A 20,113-nucleotide genomic window follows, 5' to 3' on the forward strand; every position below is an offset into this window, starting at 1 on the left:
GATTAGAATTATTATTATTAGAAGGACTACCTTAAAAAAATGTATAAATATAAGAGACAAAATAGATTGTAATTTTATATTTAGAATAAAAATAAAAATCAAATAAATAAATACCTGCAAGTGTTAAAGACCGGAGCAATACTTTCTACCTAAATTTTTTTTCAAGAAATCTCCAAGATATTGGACTTGAACCTTTCTCATTTGTCGGTGAACGTGATGCCGGGCGCGAGCAATGGAAAACGGAAATGTAATTAAAAACGACGGGAAAAGGAAAGCGAAATGCCGCATTCACGTGGGATAAGCGCGATCGCGTTCTTTCAAGTTTTGTTGCTCGCGACTCCCTTCTCGATCCGCACTATTTTTGTCTTAGGCCTCTCTGAACATTGCAGATTGATGACAAGTCTTCTGCAAGTTGTCAATTCACTGTCCTGTTCGGATAGCTTGTGAATTTTTGCCAACTTTGAGCGAACTTGCTTGACCTTCTCCTGGTCGATTCGTTTTTGGTTATTTGCTTCGTGACTTCTTGTCAGATCCGTCGACCAAAGTGGATGATTTTCCGAGAAGTGAAATAATGTGTTATATCTAATTTCTGCTAGGAGATTGACTTAATCTTTACCTCAGACGGATTTTAGAATGGAAGTCGGAATTTACATGCTGAGAAATTGGTCCTTTTCGTGAAGATTGAATCCGTTACGGGTTGATGTGCCGGGGAATTGTTTCAGGTTTTGTTTTGTTTTCGTAATTGCGTTAGAAGCTAAATTTGTAAGGAGTGTCTGGAGGAAACCATGTTCTGGAGGGAACGCGAAAGGGAGAACAGCAGCCAGAGCGGCGGGCCGCCGTATGGGCAGATTAGAGTGCTCGTTGTTGGTGACTCAGGTGAGTGATTTTTCCATTCTAGTATTCTTTCCCAATCTTTTTGTGCTTAAAGTTTGCTATGGCGTCGACTATTCTTAGAGTGTAGCTTGTCGACCAAATTTCAAAATTATGTGCTGTGAACGAAAGTAAAGTTATTTATCTCTCAACCGATAGCATGTAGTAGTTGTGCTGTAAATATCTTTGGGGCTTCATGGTAGTGCCGCTGACAACCTTAGATAAGAATAGTGAAACCAGGTGATTCCAGGAATTACATTACACCAATCGACCGGCACATAGTCTGTTGTATGCAAGGTGACAGAAATCCAATTTTTAGTGCATTACATATATTTTCCATTCAGCTAGGGCTTTAGAAAATGTATTGTCTAGGCAGATTTTAATATTGTCAACGACTTATTGTGTTTGAGAAACAACTTGAAGATGGTGGGAATTGCAAATAATATTTCTGTGGCAGTTGTCCTCAACTCACTCTATAATTTCTTTTGACAAACTTGAGTCCTATCTATGTGGTTTGTCAGAGTTATCGTAGAGAAGTCTTTCTGGTTAATATATCAGCTTTACATGTTGGAAATCTCTGATTCTGGGAAGTTATAGACTCTGGATCGATTTAAACTGCAAATTTCTAGCCTGAATTGGTTTGACTAAGTTAATTCAGTATTTTGACCAGTTCTGATGGATGGATTCAGCAGATGACTGCGTGATTTGATACAATTATTTAATCACATTTTTTTATATATTTTAAATGGAAAGGCATTCTAAAATATAGGAGCGAAGAAACTGTGGCATGAATTATTAATCTGGCATAAATCATATTTTGCATGCATGATAGGCATTGGCTATTTCATCTCGTGAATAGTAAATAATGGTTTTTGATTGGGCAGCCATTGATCAAAGCAAAAAGTCTTTATAATTTTGGCAGAGAGGGAACTGCCTCGTTTTCTATAGACATAAATGTAGAAAGTTCCATAATTATAGCAGGGGACTAGGTACGGCGTGTAGACCGCCCATCCATAGGAAAATCCATGGTTTCAAACTCTTTATTACTAAATCCACGGGCACCATATGGCTCTTTTAAGTATGTCAGTCATATCATATCCACGTTTTTCTTTGCTGATGAGTCCTATGCTGCAGTCATTTTGTATTTTGATGTTCTTGCAGGTGTTGGGAAGACTTCCTTAGTTCATCTGATCATCAAAGGTTCTTCCATTGCTCGCCCTCCTCAGACAATAGGTTGTTCAGTTGGTGTGAAGGTAAAGATTCCCCGCTTTCTGGTCACACAAGAAAATGCATAGTTGTTGCTCTAGTACAAATCTTCACCAGGTGTCCCATGCATTGTTGCTTTCTTCCAGCACACTTCTTATGGAAACTCTGGCAGCTCTTCAAATAATCTTAAAGGTGATTCTGAGAGAGGTTTCTTCATTGAACTTTGGGACGTGTCTGGACATGATCGGTACAAAGATTGCAGGTCTCTGTTTTATGCACAACTTAACGGTGAGTGATAATTAATAATCTACCTTTTTGTCTTAATTATTGACACATTAGGAAGAAGTTGCGTGTTTGCTATGTAATATAGGGTTAAGTCTTCAAAGAGGAGAAAATGATTTCTGATACTTTAATAACCACCTAATGTATCTTTGACTTCTCTTTTTAAGCCCTATATATTCAATATAATAAATGATATTGAATTAAACTTTAAATGTTATCTCTTAAATGAGTTTGTCGCACCATTCAAAATAACTTAATGGAAAATCAGAAACTATTAATCTGTATCTGAAATTTATCTGGAATTGGTGGTTTGAATCTCAGTTGCATGGCACACTTCTGCTACTATTTTCTATACGAGCGTCCATATTTCGATGGTAGTTGAGTTTATGGAATTTTCTACTACTAGAATTCATTTGTAATTAATGAAGCCTCAATAATCAATTACGTGAAACTTGAATATCTATTTTTGAAACTGAGGTTTTTTTTATTGAAACTTAATCTGCAGGTGTAATTTTTGTTCACGATCTCTCACAGAGAAGAACAAAGGCTAGCTTACAGAAGTGGGCAGCTGAGATTGCTGCAACCGGCACCTTTTCTGCCCCTTTGAGCTCTGGTGGTCCTGGTGGTCTTACTGTTCCCTATATTGTTATTGGTAACAAGGTTGATGTTGCTTTAAAAGAGGGTAGAAGAGTAAGCAGCGGGAATCTTGTTGATGTGGCCCGCCAATGGGTTGAGAAGCAGGGTTTCCTTCCATCAAGTGAGGAGATTCCTCTGACTGAGAGTTTTCCTGGTAGCGGAGGGTTAGTTGCAGTAAGTGTCTCCACAAAAATTATTATATATGTCATTTTTATTTGTGACTTCGAGTTATGATTTCCAATTCTTCACAATTAAGATAGTGTGCTACTTCATGAAAACTTTGTGTTGAGTCAGAATTCGATAATATGCAATTTTATGTTAATGGCTTTGGATTTCGAAGTACATGCTGATATAGTGGCATTTTGAAATTTTTGTTATGCTTGCTTTGTATTTTAACAACTATCCTATACTTGATGTATAGGTATACGATAATGCACTTAGATGATTACCATGAATGATGAACTTATCTGTGTTGTTCCACTGTGCTTTGAGCTTTGGTTTTGAACTGGAGAGGCTAAATATACACTACATGGGGATTTTGATTTCTCTTGCAGGCATTCAAAACCTAAATTAAGTGATGTAACTAAGATATAGCAAGCCATATCTGATAATTGACAACACTTAATGTAGGGATCTGTTATGCTTGCATTTTGTATGGAAGTTTTTGATATGTTGGTTTGTATCCTGGACATCTGCAGGCTGCAAAAGAAGCAAGGTATGACAAGGAAGCTGTGATGAAATTTTTTCATATGGTCTGTATACTATCTAATATCCATTTTTCCCCTCTCGTAAATAAATGAATGGGGTGTCATCTGACTTTTCTAGTGCCTTTTCTTTTAGTTGATCAGGAGGAGATATTTCTCAGATGAAATACCTGCACCAAGTGCCTGGTCCATTTCTTCGGTTCCAAGACCTGCTCAGCGTATAGATGACGACGACAATGTGATTGATGAAGATGATCAGTCTTCTATTGCAAGGTATGTTCTGCTTGCCCGGCAAATCATTTTGAAGCCGTAGCTCCATCTAGTTTCTTTCTTTAGTTGGTTTTGCATCACTTCTTAGAAACATTCATTGGTGACTGCAGTCAAAGGAGTGATTCTTACATGTACAACGTACGTCCACCCACTTGGGCTCCCGGTAATCTTGCTCCACCCCCTTGGGCTTCGGGTAATCTCGGTCTGCCACCCATGCTTTACTCTCAACAGCCAGCTTCAATATCTGAAAGCTATAGCCTCCCAAGATTTTCTTTTTCTAGCTCCTCGGAGAGTGGGGCAGGCACTAGAACAAAGCGCTCAGATATTAATATCTGAGGACCTCTGCTTTGGGTAATTGTTCATTTGTTGATGCACTGATGTATTGTTTTGCTTAGAATGAAGTCATAACTTGGTGCAATGGCTTCACTATTTTACCTGTAAGTGGCCAATTGATTCTTTCTTTTTTTTTTTTTTAGAGGCTTTATCAATACAAAGGGTGTTTCGGGAAGCATCTATAGTTAAGATCGATTCTTCTGTATTTAAAATTTAGTTTATCTCTTCAGAGTTTCAGCAGTACATTTTCTGTAAATGTAAAGGAATTTCCTAGTTGATAGAAGCTTATATATACAGTTTTTTTTTTTTTTTTTGAATGAAACAGGAAGACAATTCATTAATTAGTCCAGGGTCTTACAATGCTCAACCTATAATCATCTACCACCTCGGCGCAACGGGGGTGGATGATCTTTTTTGCTGATTAGTGATTTCCTATCAAATAAGAAAATGAGGCAACTTGAACATATGACATGCCAATGGGAAACTCCATTGGATGATCTTGCTTCATGATATATATACTATTTCTGGTTCTAGTTATAAGATTTTGTTTGTAGACTACAAACGAGATTTTATAATTAAAACCAGAGGAAGTATTATGTAATCAGCCTTCTTTTGTTTTGTGTCGAAGGGGGTATGAAGCTGCGCAAAAAATATATACCGTTCTTGTTTTCTTAGCATGGTGGATAAATGACAGCAGTGGATTGAGAAGAAAAAGAGGTAAGCCTCCGCCACTCTTGTTATTTTGAACATGGGGACGAAGATAAGAAAGAAAGAAATAAATAACTGAAATTATCACCCAAAAAATAAATAACTTACTGAAATTAAATAAAGTAGTATTCTAAATATAGGAGAAACAATTTGCATTTTAGTTGTTTTTTAAATCAAAAATAAAAAATAAAATAATTTTTCAAAAAAAAATTAAAAGACAAATGGATTTTATCCCAAAAAAAAAAAAAGCAATCTTCTCTAGCATACTTGTGGCCGAGGCAAGAAGGACAGGTGCAGTAGAAAGGGGAACGCGGCGGGAGAAGACAAATGGCCTTCAATGTAAGAGATCAATAAAATCAATATAAACACTGCAATTAGGAATCAACGAGCACCAGTGGTCTAGTGGTAGAATAGTACCCTGCCACGGTACAGACCCGGGTTCGATTCCCGGCTGGTGCATTTCGAGGGCTGTGAGGAGATCCTCGCACGTTCTGTGGTTGGTGTTCAATCACATGCGTCTGATCTAATTGGATGATCTGTCTCGTGCATCTGAGCTCTCCCTTTTGTTTTTGGTTTTGATTATTTTTTCCCCCAAACATTCGCCTGTAGAGGAAAGAAATCTCCTTTTTATTTTTTTTATTTTTAAAACATTGGCCTGTAGAAGAAAGAAATCTGTGCGCAGATGAAGCTTATTTTAGAATTGAGCCTCTAGTAATTACGTTTGATAACCTTTCGCCCTACCACAAAACCTTCACAATTTAATTAGAAAGGGAAAAAAAACTTCTCAATATTTTCTTTCATCGAAAACCCCTTTGAACAACAACGTTTTAACCATGGAAACTTATACTTTAAAAATAGCCATTTACTATGAGAATGGTCAAAGTTCTGTGAAGAACAATATCAAAAAGTAGTGCTGAGCAAAGGGTAAAATATACTAATTCTGGTATTTAATATAAACTTAGTTAATTAATTTTAGGAGATTAAAAAAACTAAATAATTTTAAAGTATTTATATTTATCATTTTTTTTAAAATTAGCTAATTTGTTTTATTTATAAATTAATATATAATCTAATGATGCACATAAGCATTTTAGAAATCATGTAACATATGGTTAATTTATTTAATTTTTTTAAATTAGTTAACTAAATCTTATATTAAATATCGAGATAGTAATTTATTATGAAGGGGGCAAAACTTCATACTACGTACTTAATGGAAAATCCAATTGATTAATTTGAAAAAAATAAAAAATTTATTTTAGTTAGTTAATAATAATAAATGTGACTTGGTGTTTCAAAAGTACTCTTAGATAAAATTTTAAAAAATACAATACCTGATCAGTAAAAGCTCACGCCATGTATAATTATTTCATACCGTTACTAATATATGTATGAGTGCTGATACATGTGAGGGTTAGAGTTGGTAATATGAGTTGGACTCATAAAAAATGATGGGTTATGATTGGCTAAAAATCAATCCATAATAAACGAATCTTTTTAACTCGCACCGTAAAGCCCGTAACTTGTTGCGGATTAGCCCACCAACCCGCCTTTATTTTTTAATTATTATAATTATATTATTATATTCTATCTAAAAATTAAAAAATACTTATATAATTTATTTGATGTTGTCATTCAAAAAAATCTCATTATATGTCTTAGATATTGTACAAGGAAAATATAATTAAAAAATACAAAAATAAAAAAAATTTATTATTGACGGGTTGGCCCATCAATCCAACTCATATGGGTTCAACCCATAGGTTGGTACATATTACTTAGGGGTGTTCACGGGACGGATCGGGACCGGGACAGGCCCGTCCCGGTTCCGTCCCGGTGAACAGTAACGGGACATATTTTCTGTCCCGTGTCCTGGCCCGTCCCGGTCCTGGTCGGGACGGGACCGGGACGTCCCGAAATTATTATTTTTTAATTTTTTTTAATTTTTTTTAATTTTTTTTAAAAATCTGATTTTTTTAATTATATTTTTTTGAGCTTAAATCTTATAAAAACATCTTTTTTTATTTGTTTGGGCACTCTTAAACAAAAGCTCAAAATATTACATATAATAGTTATTAAAAACTCTAAACAAAAGCTTTTAACACAATAAAAACTTGCTAAAAATTCTAATCATCAATAATCTCAAATCATTAACAAATATAAAAACTCTAAATAAATATATCCATAATTCCATACAATAGTCTCAAATCTTAAAAAAAATATGAAAAAAATGATATTATATAAAAATTAAAAAAATTAATTTTTTTTTAAAAAAAGGAACCGGGACGGAACCGGGACGGGACAACCCCATCCCGTGTCTCGTCCCGTCCCGGTCCCTTTTTTGTCCCGTCCCGGTTTGTTCCGTCCTGTCCCAATAAGACCGGGACCGGAACGGGCCGACCGGGACGGGCCGGCCTTGAACACCCCTAATATTATTACTTACCTATCCTACTTTTTTATTTTTTGGGCCTGATCACCTGTCTTGCTTTGAATTAACATATTATTAAAATATATTTCACATCGTTACTACATAAATCACTTCTGCTTGGCCCAAAAAAAAAATCACTTCCAACATCTCACTCGAGCAAACGAAAGGTGGTTAGATTATTAATTACTACATTTGGTTCTTAATATAAGAGCTGGTTGATTAATTTGGATAGATTAAAAAAGTTTGTTGAGTTCGTTATTTATAATAATTATGTATTATCTTTCTTAAAATACTCTTACTAATCATATATTAGCTACAACTACTATTTAATTGAACATTTAATATGTGCAACTACTACAAAATTATTTTGAAAAAAATAGATAAATATGAAAGATAAAGTAAATTTGAGTTTTATATTTATGATTAAATTAAAAATCAAATTAGCTTTTATATTCAGAATCGGAAGAAATATTAAATTTGTAGAGACGCGCAGAGAAAGTAGAATTTTGCTATGTGTAATATCTATTTGAATTATTGTGGTAGTATTTAATTATAGTTAATAAAATAAATAAGAATAGTTTGAGAAATAAATAAATAAATATGAGAGACAAAATAGATTAGAATATTAAATTTAGAACCAAATCAAATATCTTACAAATTTTGGTCTTAAATATCTACATTAATTCCATTATTCTTTTTCTGCTTTTAACTAATTGCAGTTTTTTGGCCCCAAAAAGAGTGAAAAACTAACCACATCACAATTTGAAAACTTCAAGCATTGACCCCTATGTACATGCAAGACGAGAGTCCCCTGTTTCGTCCACGTAGCAAGAACGTGTCCGATCTTGAGAACCCAGACTCTGCAAATTACGTGCCGAAGTGAAAATTTCTTTCCTTTTCACTTCTCTTTTCTTTGGTACTTATCCCCCTAGAAAGAAGCAGCATCATGATGGCAAATTTAAGTAGAAACGCTGTGCTTCTATTTCTTCTCTTCTTCATCGTGGTGGTTCTTCAATTCCAGATCGCCGTTCAACAAGGCGGCGCCGGCCACCCTGTCGTTCAAGATGAACAAGGATACCCCCTCTTACATAAGTATGTTCTGGATACTGTTTCCCTACTCAAAAAGTCTCACAAAAGCTCGTGGGAGAAGGTCAAATCTGTAATCCATGACCTTCAGATGAAGTTCTCTCCTCCAAATTTGGAGTAAGTTTTAACGGTTTGTTACATATTTCTTTTGGAGTTTCATTCCCTAGTCACGTTGATGTTGAACAGAGGACACAGCACGTGAAAGTTTAGAAATTAATTCGACATTTTTATTTATTTATTATTATTTTGTTTATATAATATGAAGTTGAAGAATAATTCATTTATGACTCCTGAACCTTGTATTTTTTCCCATAACCTCGTATATTGGCTAAACGCATTTTTAGTGCAGAGTTTGTAAATAATAGATGAGCTTGTCATAAGTTTAATGCTTAATATTGATTGATTTTAATAGGAATAGTAAAGGATTTGAGTCTGCACAAATTAGAAGGTTTTGATTCAGTGTTGCTTTAAGTTTTATAATAACTTAAATATTATAATATGCAGAAGAATAATACCAATCTATTCCATAGTTTGATAATGAAAGTTGAAAAAAGGAATTTCGTCTAAATGTATTGACTGTGTGTAACTGTAAATGATCTAACCTGAGAGAAATGTGACACCTTGTTGATCAGTTTCCGGGGAGCGAAGGAGGCCCAAAGTGATGGAATGAAAGAAGCAGCAGAGAAGAGCTTCCATAAAAGCAAAGAGACAGTGAAGGAATCTGCAAAATCTGCAGCAGAAATGATTGGAGATGCAGTTCACAAGACCGCACAAAAAGTGAAGGCTCCTTCCTCTGCCTCTGCCTCTGAGCGAGAGTCTGATTCAGAGCTTTAAATCTTTTTGTCACACACACACACACACTTGCACACTTATTTAATCAGTAGAAAACGATACTGTGAAACAATCTGTTTATCTTGAAGCTTCTGTTACCTTTCCAAATTTCATCCTTATCCAAACATGCCTATGATTGAACCACTCTATTGAACAACAAGAAGCTTAATTTTACCAAAGAAGCTTAATCTCACAGAGTTTTTTCTTTTTTCTTTTGGGGGGGGGGTGTGGACTATATAAATCAGACAACGCTGTTAACAATCAAATTTTTGGATAAATTGTTAATCCAACAGGTTCTACTCAACAACTTCATGAAGTACTCTTTCTGATTTTTCTTTACCTTGCCTCTTTTCAGACGACAGTCTAAACCACTACTTTATAAGCATCATAAATTAATTTGGATCACAAATATTTTTTTTTTCCCGAAAGAAAACAAAACCAGTGTAGAATTACATTAAAGTTGCATAATCTTCATGCAAAGTGAACTTTACAGAAAGCAAAACCCTCAAGGCACATCAGGACAAAATTCAACTCATTGTGTGGTATTCTTGACAATGTCACCAATCATAGTTACGAACAGGCATGGATTTCTCACACTGTGCCACAACTGCCTCCTCAGTCACAATCCATTCACTACTTTTCGGCTTGCCTCGGTCAATTATCTCAGAACAGCTCTGGAAGGATACAAAACATTAGTGCATGATAGGGACAAAAACAAAGGTTCACAGTACAGATCATTCTCCGAGTATAATTAAACTTTCTACGGCTAAATTGCATACATCGTCAAAGTAAACTTTGAGAGCACGATCCTAACAAATACCATCGATTTCAACGTAAACGCTTGAGTTCAGACAAATTTGAGACAACTATTCGCCAGAAGCATGCATGTTTCTAGAGAAATGAAATGAAGATATTTAAATAAAACGCAAGATATGAAAAGGTAACTGGAAACATGGTTGGACTTCAACTTAAACAAAGTTCAGGAGTTTGGTTAACATATAGACAAGTCCAGTTTTGAGCACAATTAGAATATTTGCAACACCAATACCATTGTTCGCTATCTACTATTTCTTGTGATTGTTTAGCTTGTTAAAAGGTACCGAACACTTGTCACCTAAAATCAACAGGAGACGGCAGAATAATACTAACCTTGGAACAAGTATAAATCATGAGGGTCATCCAATCCCAATTTTCTACCAATCGTTTTTTGTCATCAGGTGCTTCTTGCAGAAAATATAGCAATGGAGGCATTAGCTGCATCTCAAAATTCCTCGGTTCGCCACATAGCTTGCACCTGCCAGGGTCTATCTTATCAACAGCAGCTAGAAGTGGCTTCCCACCATATGAATATCTGTACGCATGAAGGATAAGAAAAAGCATAATACAATGGCTTAGACCACGAATGTGGGAAGAGGAAGAACGGAAGGATGAAACAGAAACAAGGATAAATTGGAGTTTTTTTTTTTTTTTGGGGGGGGGGGGGGAGGGGGATAAAAAGAGACTGATAAAATTGAAGCAAGCATGCGTGTGTGCATGTGTTACATACCTGAAACACTGCTCTGGATGTGCTTCCAAGCGCTTCTTGAACTTGAGGTATGTTCTATCAGCAGTCAAAGCTCTATCATATTCATAAGATTCCTTTTCCCAAACTTCGTCCTCATTATCACTTCCATTCTCCTTAATGGAAAGCGATGAGTAGTTAGAACATATTGAACTAAGGCCCTCTGAGGATGGTTCTTCATGTACGTAGTATATATAAAAGCAAGGCACCACTGGAAACAACCATGACATCAATCAATGACTTCAACCCTAGAGCAGTGTCCATAATGCCTAAAGAAACATGTAAACATCTTTTCACGTAGATAGGTTACTTCACTGTTTGTCTTCTTTCAATAAAATCTACTTGCACCTTTACACATTCTAACAACAGCTATTCTCCGATACATTCCGTATTTTCTTGTACCTTAACTAATTAAGTTGACATTAACTTAGGACGAAGTGAATCTGTCTCGCCTGAAATATTGTAATTGACTTAAAACAGAAAGATAGAAGAAAGAAATAGTCTGACTAGCATGAGCACAGAAAAAGAAAAAAAGAGATGGGATCAGCTGATTAAGCACTGCCATTAATGTTAGTGAGTCTTGAAACCAGAGGTAGTAAAACATTAAGCCAGGGCTTCAATCTTGGCAAATTTTCTTGCTTAATGAAAATTTACCTGGCATATCAATATCAACCTCACTAACTCTAGGCTTCGGCGAAGAAGAAGAAGCAGTGTCAGTACGCGAACGAGAGACTGATTTTTTCCTGCTAGAAGCCAAAGTCCCAGCTTCAAAGAGAGCCTTGCGCAATTGCTCTAAATCCATGTCGTCGTCATCATTGACATCATCCAACCAGCTGGTACTTTGAACAGCAGGAGATGATGTAGTTGCAGAAGCCACTTCCAAATCCTGAGTGCAGGTCTTCTGAACTCGAAGAACCCGCCAGCTACAAGCCGCAAGTGGTCAAAACAGGAAATTCAGAGCATGAATCAACATAAGCAAAAATAATAATTCTTATCATTTAAATGCTAGAGCTACTCAAGAATAAATACAAAAAAACAACCTTTCTGAAGAACTTCCACATTTTGGCGTAAGACAACCTAAAACGAAAAGAAAGCGTTCCTGAATCTTTACAGTCTTATTTGATATTGGAGCATGAACCTGTATTGTGAGAAGACGGAAAAGAATACGTCACTCAGTACTCATTTCTTGGGAATTTCCAAGTAAAGTCGTACGGTGGAAAAAGGAAAGACCTGAGCAACAAGACAAAGTTTAATCCCACACGCACCACACTGAAGCAAATTAGCTTGTATTGCCTCCTTGGGAAGGGGCCAGTCCTGTTTAAGGAATAAAAAGGGATCAGATCCTTCTGAAAATCATGTTGAATTTGATAGACACCGCAATGACTTACAGGAACTCCTCCAACTTTTGTTGTGTAATGATCAGCTGATTCGTAACAGTCTTCAGCCCATGGCCCTGGCATTCCCAGAGAAACCACATCCATTGCTCGGTCTAGTACAATGAGAGCATAATGAAAGCATCGCAGTAAGTTTCAATTAATCAATAATATGAACTCCAAAAACAGATGACATAGTAAACTGTAACCCAAAAAGAAGCGATCAAACGAAACAATTACGCCGATTAATGGAAAATCTAGCATTCAAATTGTAATCTGAACAACAGTTATCAATGAAACAATTAATAGGAAGCCTAGAACAAGGAGAGAGAGAGAGATCGAAGAACAACAACAAAAGCTTAAAACGTACAGAATTACACAGGAGTCAGTCAAAACAAAAAGGAAAATAAAAAATCACCACGCAACAATCCAGTGAATGGAATTTGAACAGATGAAACGGGGGCGAAAATCTGTGTCTTTTGCTTAGTTACAAGTAACAACACTCCCGCGCTTCCCTGGTGCTATGCTGGATTAACAACAACTTGAACGACGAGAGTGATAAGTTTCTTTCAATGTTTTCTTATCAGAGAGTGTGTAGTATCATATGGACGCACACACATACGAATCAGAATCTTCAAAGGAAAGCAAGAGCTACAGGCAAAGATGAACGGTCATTAACGGTGGCCGCGGGAACCGAAGGCCGGAGCGCCAGCTTGAGGAGTGGCAATTGGAGGCTTGGAGCCAGGGTTTAATATATGGGCGAGCATATTAAGCTGTGGCTCGGCCCGTTTAGCAACGTTTTTGGAAAATTATTTGTTCTTTTTTTGGCCAGAAAAATTAACATGTTCCTTAATTTAAACATTTTTCGATTTATTTACTGAAAAATTACTTATTGAATTTAATTTGTTATAATTTTTTTTATTTTAACATCTTATAAATAGATATATTTCTTTCCTGCCTTTGATTTCATTTATAATAGATAGATGCTAGCTGTTATATTTTTCACCTAAAACTAACTAAAAAGATAAAAATGATGCAAAGGGTAGATAAAAAGTTCGAGATTCAAATCCCTTCTAAATAATAAAAATAATGTTATGTCTGCCACCAAATATTAGTCTAGTCACCTTTATTTTAAAATACACATCCCTTCTTTTCAGAGACGTTAATAACATGGTAAATATTTTATTTTATAAGATATACACACACCTCTAACGCTGGAATATAATAATCTGTTTAGAACAGCTTATAAGTAGCTTTCAATCGTAACTTACAGAATACGAGACAAGTATATGAGAAGAGTTTTGTTTTGACTTATGTAAAACGTGTTTATAAGTGATTTGTACCGCCATTCCAAACAGGCCCTAAATAAAATAGCCAAAGATTATCACAGCTCCTAAAGACCTGTTTGTCATGGCATATAAATAGTTTTTTAATAATAATTTATGAAATATAAAGTAAGTATATAAGGAGTTTTATCTTAATTTACGTGAAACATGTTTATAACCGCCAACCCAAATGAGCTCTCCTCTGAGTTGTCTAGGTGTTCGTTGTTAATCAAGTATCAGAAATTACAGTTTAAGGGGAACATGATGCTTGAAGCCTTCAAGGCTAAGTAAGAGGGATGATGGTTAAAATCCTGAAATTTTCATTTGAATATGACAATTAAGAACATGGGTTCTTTTCTTCTCTTTCTTTCTTTCTTTCTTTTTTCTTTTTTTTTTGAAAAAAGTTGAAATTCAAGAAAAAGGGTTGGTTAACCAAACTACCCTATTCATGTAGAAGTTGAAAATCCTAAAAAGCTAACTCCAAAATCTGAAAGCGATGTTGGATACTCATCAATGTACACCTTTTTGCAATCTTCCTTCGGACTCTGCAATCTTTATTAACCAACCAATCATTAGAACCTGAATATTGGAACAGTTCTGATGCTGTAGTCTACGCTGTCAAAGTTGGGATTGTACATGAAGGAAGCAATTGGGAAAATCAAAGAGTGGGACTAGATTCAGAACTCTTTCAAGAAAACGCAGTTGGCGAGTCAAATGAGCAAAAAGGAAATAAGGAAGCTGCCAATATATACGTGTTTTGATGTGTATATACAGAAAGTTAATGAAGGATGGGACATTATTAGTCTGAAATGTAATAACACGGGCACAGAAGACGATGGCAATAACCAAGCTTCTATATTCCATCAAAATTATATCCAAAGTTGTCAGTTTGTTCATGCGTGACCTATACAAGAGCTTTAATAGCTAGCTCAATTACGATAGCTATTCTATCCTGTTTACAAGGTAAAAATTAATAATTTCTATGGCCTCATAAAACGGGCCACTCAATTCCATCTCTTGGCATTTTTTGACCCTTTAGACTTCTGCTTTGCTGCCTGAAAAGCCTGCATCTTCTGTTTCTTCCGTGCTTCTTTCTCAGCCTGTCATTGCAAATGAAACAACATATTTAAGCAATAAAAGTGTGAAACAACAACCATTGCACTTCTAAAAATCTCATTCCAAGCTAGGTAGGCGTTTACCTTTGACATCTTGGATTTGGCTTTCACCTTTGGAGCTTTCTCTTCAAGCTCCGCCTCACGTTCAAGCTCTCTAGCTCTAGCATCAAGATTCTTTTCTAAATAGTACTGCAAATTTTAGGATTCAAACATGTTAGAAACTATCACAAGCAAAGAACTTGACTGATAAACTACCCCCCAAAAAAAAAAAAAAAAAGGAAAAATGCATCTATGCATTCTTATCTCAGCCACCACCATGTCCTGTTTTTCCTTTCCAGTAAATGCCACAATATCATGCCAAGTCTTATCATCAATGCTAAAACAAGTAGAATTGACAGCATTCTGAGCCTTTAAAAGTTATGTGATCCGTATCTAACTAAATATGAATACAAAACTGTTGACTATCAAAACGGAGTGGGTAATTGTGATGATCTAACTTACATTATAGTCGCCAGCATAATCCTGTATAGTTCCATCTTTAACTTCTATGACTCTATTAACTATCTGCTTTATGAAGTATCGATCATGAGACACTGTAATAACAGTGCCTTTGTACTCATTTATCGCCTCCTGGAAAAAAAAAATTATAAATAGAGTAATTGATATCACACGCAGTAAGCAAAGACAAGCATCAAGAAAAAGAAACGCAAACCTCAAGCATTTCCTTAGAAGGTATGTCCAAGTGATTGGTTGGTTCATCCAACACAAGCAGAGTTGATGGTGTTACCATAAATTTGCAAAAAGCCAGTCGTGCCTAGTAAAACAAGATGAAAAATATGCACATAATTATGCCTCATAAGATGAGAAAGAGAAAGGGTAACGCCATTGAATTTAAAACTGCTGAAATATCACTACACACTTTCCATACATTGTGTAAAATGGAAGCATGCCTATTCATCTCAACATCCATATTTGAAAATTTCAACTGATAATAATGTTATGAAAACTGGACAAGATACTAAATTAGTTAAAGTACTTGGTTTACAGTTTACTGGTTGAACCATGGTTAAACCAGTCATAATTGAAAATAATAAATTTTCAATTTCATATTAATTATTTTCAATTTGAATGAAAATCTTAAATTAGAGATTTTCATCACGCACATTAATTGGTCCAATTAAAAACAATACAGGTTCCTTGACACCATACAGGTTCAACTACTCATGACCACATCCAGAGATGATGTTATCCATAGCTCAAGCTTCCTCATGGATACCATCTTTCAACCTCACAATGTGGCTTAGTTAAGGAAATACTATGAGAAGTATGATAATTGTTAAGTACATGCGCATCCATATATAGAAAAAGGGGGGGGGAAGGGAGAGAAGGGAGAAAGATTAGATACGCACACACATCCAACCCAAAACCAATCTTCATCTATAGCCATACTCAAGGAAGCTGGGTTCATCAATGGCACTTGAGAGTGAAAAGAAGTTACAGACAGAGAGCTGCTATAAAAGGGCTTTTGTTGAAGTACAAAATGCTACCTTTCAAAGAGGAAAATAACCAAATGGATTTTTTTTCCCCGCTTCAGGCAGCTGAAGCTCATGCAAAGAACATTTTGAAGCTTAAAACCAAGGATGAATGAAGAGACAAGAAAATTTTGAATAGGGCCAGGAGTGGTGAAGTTGAGATCATGTGATGGCCCTTATCCCATATCGACCAGTAGAGAAGGGCTCATAAAAGACAAGGGAAAGGATGAGTTCGGACATGTTATGTGAACTGGGCTATTGAAGTTTCAAAAGACCTATGTTTCAAGCAGTTACCTAGCGGTGAAAACAAGTATCGCCAGGACCCATCCAGTTTTGTATGGGCAGACCAGTTTTTGGTTGGTTCATCCAACTTTCAACCTGTTTCCCATCTGTTAAGTTCTTTGCCAACTTTCAGACTGGACTAGACTCCAGTTCACTAGTTTTCCAGTTAGACTGGATGAACTGGTCCATTTTTCAAAACCTTAACTAGCAGCATTCATTGGAATGTAAGAAATTAAGTTATAAGAAAACATTATACCCTAAGAGTGGGGTAAACGTTTCCTGTACTTGTCCCTAAAACACATGACACACTCTAGTCCAATCAAATACAAATAGAGGGAAATATACCAAAAGTTCTAAATCATGAAAAAAAAAAAAAATCGGGAGAAAGGATCATCCGTTCCAGTATTTAAAGTTGGAGTTCACATCTTAACATTTTTTTAAGCAATATTAATTCTTCTAGCTCACTTCATTTCCTTCAAAAAAATTCCCAAGCTCTCTGGTCATAAGGTCATTATGCACTTGGTAAGTCAAATTTTATTAGCTAAGCACGCTGAACCAAATACAGGATTCGGGGAAAACCATAACTCATTGCAGAATTAATGGCAAAATTTGATGTTTTAGTTGCCCATAAAAGGTAATTGGATATCAATTAAATTTTGAATTTACCTTCTCACCACCACTCAATAGGGAAACTTTCCGGTCAAGCATATCAGATTTGAAATTACAACGCCCAAGAAGTCCTTTGATATCATCTATCCTCCAGTCCTCAGCAGCTTCTTCTATTGTCTCAAGCACTGTCTTCTCAGATCAAGTGCCTCAGCCTATGAAATGAATCAATCATGTTAGCACTAGAACTGTATCAGCAATAAGTACCCAAAAGGTTCAGCATGGATAACTGCACTGGAAACATCATCTTTGATTAACTCGATATAGCATTTACTCGATCAAAGCGATACCTGATTTTGCTCAAAATAGTTTGGCAATACATTATGCTCCCCAAGCACAACTTCACCCCCATTTGGCTTCTCTAAACCCATTATGAGCTTCAGCAAAGTACTCTTGCCACATCCATTTGGACCAATAATGGCAATTTTTTCTCCCCTTTCAATTGTAAGATTTGCCTTCTTGAAGAGCACCTAGCACCGAAAAAACAAAAATCATCAGTTTGATGTCAATAAAATAAATATCCCACACGCATATACAAGAAATTTACACCCACTTTTTAGCATAAGATAATCATGTTAACTCACTTCATCCTCAAAGCCAAATTCCAAATTCTTAATTGATACAACGGATCTTCCACTTCTTCCACGCTCAGGGAACCTGATTTTCATTTGTTTCCGTTGAAATGGCTTCTCTACTAGTTCCTCTTCTTGAAGTCTCTCCAGCTTCTGTAGTCATAGCAAAAGGAAACATAACTGAGCAACACAATTAAATGCTAATTGCTCATAAACTATGTGGACATGCAACAAAGCAGAGCATAATCTGAAATCAACCAGGTGGAAATTCAATTAATCTCAACTCTCAACAATTAAAATACCAGCACCCAATGGCTTAGTAATCATTGTATGTGATAATTATATGCATGAGTACTAATAAAACTTTCACTTATTTATCTTTTTCTTTTTTCTTTTTTTCTTTTTTTTGGGGGGGGGCATGTCCCTTAATAAATTTCAGTTTAAAAAAAAAAGTCAGCTACCTTCTCAGCCGATGAAGCACGGCCAGAATTTACTCCAGCACCTAGCCTGTTTATCAAGTCCTTTGTCTGCTCAATTTCTTTCTGCTGCTTCTCCCATGCAGCATACTGTGCTTCAATCCATGCTGCCTTTGAAATTACATACTGGGAATAATTTCCCTCATATGTTCTGGATACACCCATGTCAGTTTCCACAATTTTTGTACACAGTTGATCAAGAAAAGCTCTGTCGTGGGAAATGATAACCATTGGCACATCTTGCTTGTTAAGATACCCTTCAAGCCACTCAATGGTATCAAGGTCAAGGTGATTTGTTGGTTCATCCAACAGTAATAAATCAGGCTCCTGCAAATGAAGACAAATTTCATCCACATCAGTGACGTTCAAACTCCAACACATATAATCTTTTCATATGGTTACAGATATGCAAGAAGAAAAGATTTAAAGAAAAGGAATTAAAAAGCAGTTCATAGGCCAACGGTATGTAAATTTCATATAAAGTTACACAGCTGTGATTAATGCTGTGTAGAAGTATAACCAGTTTCAATGACGAAGCAGCAATAATTTATCAAGTCCTGTAACTCAAGTGTACAAAGATCAAGAAAACATCTAAGCATTCACTGCACTGATTTGGCAATTAACTATGGCTGCAATTACGTGTAGCAAAGAAGAAAATAACGGAAGTGCATGCATTATGCGTAGTTTCAGTTGAAATAAAGTGTTGCCAATTGTGATATACCTGAAGTAAAATCTTTCCCAGGGACATCCTCATCTGCCATCCACTACTAAATGACGCCACCAGCCTGTCTGAATCATCCGAAGAAAAACCAAGTTCCGGCATCAATTTGCTTACCTTCGCGTCTACTACATCCAAGTTCACTGCCTGGGCCTCTTCTGAAGCAAATCAAACTCGTCTAAAAGCCTCCCCATTAATTCTAAATCGTTCACAGAACCCTCGAGTGCCTTCTGCACCTTCTCCAACTTCCCTGCTACCTCCATCTCCTCCTTAAATGCACTCAGAAATTCCTCCCTCACGGTCCTAGTCAGAGATACCTCAAATTCCTGGCTCAGAAAAGCAATTTTCATATTTGGTTTGGCTTTTATTACATTCCCGAATCTGGCTCCTCCTCACCAGCAATAATTCTCATTTGTGTCGTCTTTCCTGCACCATTTACACCAACCAATCCCACTTTTTCACCTTTTTTCACTTCCCAACTAAACATCTTTCAAGACAGTGACGCCCTTGTAACTTTTGCTCACATTCTCTAACTTGACACCAGATGAAATGCTCGACGCACCGGTATTGGACTGCTTAACACGTTTATTCTCAAATTCATCAACCGAAGACTCCGAAAACAAAGACTCAATGTCCTCTTTGGCAGTGGATTCTGCCGCCGATGTCTCGACGGCGACCGCAGATGAACTAGCAGCGATACTAAAATTCGCTCTTCTAGGAACAATAAATTGAGTGGATTTAACTAAATTACTATTACCTCTAAGGCTTTGAGAAACCACACGATTTGAAGCTGGCCGAATGTAAGGTCGTACAGCGGCTTTCCGTGTGTCCAAAATGACTGTGCCGGCGAGGAAGCTTGAACTGAGCTCAAGGTGATGAAGCTTCGCGGTCAAGTCCATTATCGATTGACGATTATATCTGAGAATTCGATTGAGAAACAAAGCAAGCAATTCAAGAGAAGGATGGTAAATATTCGAGAGGATAGGATTTGGCAATGAACAGGATCAAAATGGATATGAACAACTGAGGAGAGAAGAAGCTACAGATAGAACTTCTCTCCACTAACAGCACACTGGAAAGTTTTCAGCCCATCAAACTCTTTCGCATGCGGTGGAGGATTTCCACTTCTATGGACAGCA

The 20,113-nt window shown here is 36.3% G+C and overlaps 3 protein-coding genes, 2 non-coding genes and 1 pseudogene across 5 annotated transcripts; 4 read left to right on the plus strand and 2 right to left on the minus strand.

Annotated features, from left to right (window-relative positions):
* The first annotated feature begins 236 nt into the window (after positions 1-236).
* On the plus strand, positions 237-4,634 carry LOC114720953 (small GTPase LIP1). Its single transcript, XM_028906699.1, has 7 exons — positions 237-876; positions 2,032-2,123; positions 2,223-2,364; positions 2,864-3,168; positions 3,693-3,746; positions 3,835-3,971; positions 4,079-4,634. Exons 1-7 carry the CDS (start codon positions 786-788, stop codon positions 4,302-4,304), a joined length of 1,047 nt encoding a protein of 348 aa, XP_028762532.1. The 5' UTR covers positions 237-785; the 3' UTR covers positions 4,305-4,634.
* A 763-nt stretch (positions 4,635-5,397) lies between these two features.
* Positions 5,398-5,468, plus strand: TRNAG-GCC (transfer RNA glycine (anticodon GCC)). Its single transcript has one exon. It is a non-coding gene; the product is annotated as a tRNA-Gly (tRNA).
* A 6-nt stretch (positions 5,469-5,474) lies between these two features.
* LOC114720967 (small nucleolar RNA snoR114) lies at positions 5,475-5,566 on the plus strand. The gene has a single exon (XR_003738012.1). It is a non-coding gene; the product is annotated as a small nucleolar RNA snoR114 (small nucleolar RNA).
* A 2,805-nt stretch (positions 5,567-8,371) lies between these two features.
* On the plus strand, positions 8,372-9,479 carry LOC114720924 (uncharacterized). The gene is made up of 2 exons (XM_028906670.1): positions 8,372-8,640; positions 9,156-9,479. The coding sequence occupies exons 1-2, from the start codon at positions 8,384-8,386 to the stop codon at positions 9,355-9,357; spliced, it is 459 nt and encodes a 152-aa protein (XP_028762503.1). The 5' UTR covers positions 8,372-8,383; the 3' UTR covers positions 9,358-9,479.
* A 263-nt stretch (positions 9,480-9,742) lies between these two features.
* LOC114720917 (programmed cell death protein 2-like) lies at positions 9,743-12,743 on the minus strand. Its single transcript, XM_028906656.1, has 8 exons — positions 12,707-12,743; positions 12,304-12,404; positions 12,146-12,229; positions 11,956-12,053; positions 11,570-11,838; positions 10,901-11,126; positions 10,504-10,705; positions 9,743-10,028 (listed from the first exon to the last, which is right to left on the minus strand). The coding sequence occupies exons 2-8, from the start codon at positions 12,394-12,396 to the stop codon at positions 9,912-9,914; spliced, it is 1,089 nt and encodes a 362-aa protein (XP_028762489.1). The 5' UTR covers positions 12,397-12,404; positions 12,707-12,743; the 3' UTR covers positions 9,743-9,911.
* Positions 12,744-14,445: 1,702 nt separating this feature from the next.
* Positions 14,446-20,113, minus strand: LOC114720903 (ABC transporter F family member 5-like; annotated as a pseudogene).

The sequence above is a fragment of the Neltuma alba genome, unplaced genomic scaffold (genome assembly GCF_004799145.2).
Source record: "Neltuma alba isolate B1F8T4 unplaced genomic scaffold, ASM479914v2 tig00002265_pilon, whole genome shotgun sequence".
Lineage (NCBI taxonomy): Eukaryota > Viridiplantae > Streptophyta > Magnoliopsida > Fabales > Fabaceae > Neltuma > Neltuma alba.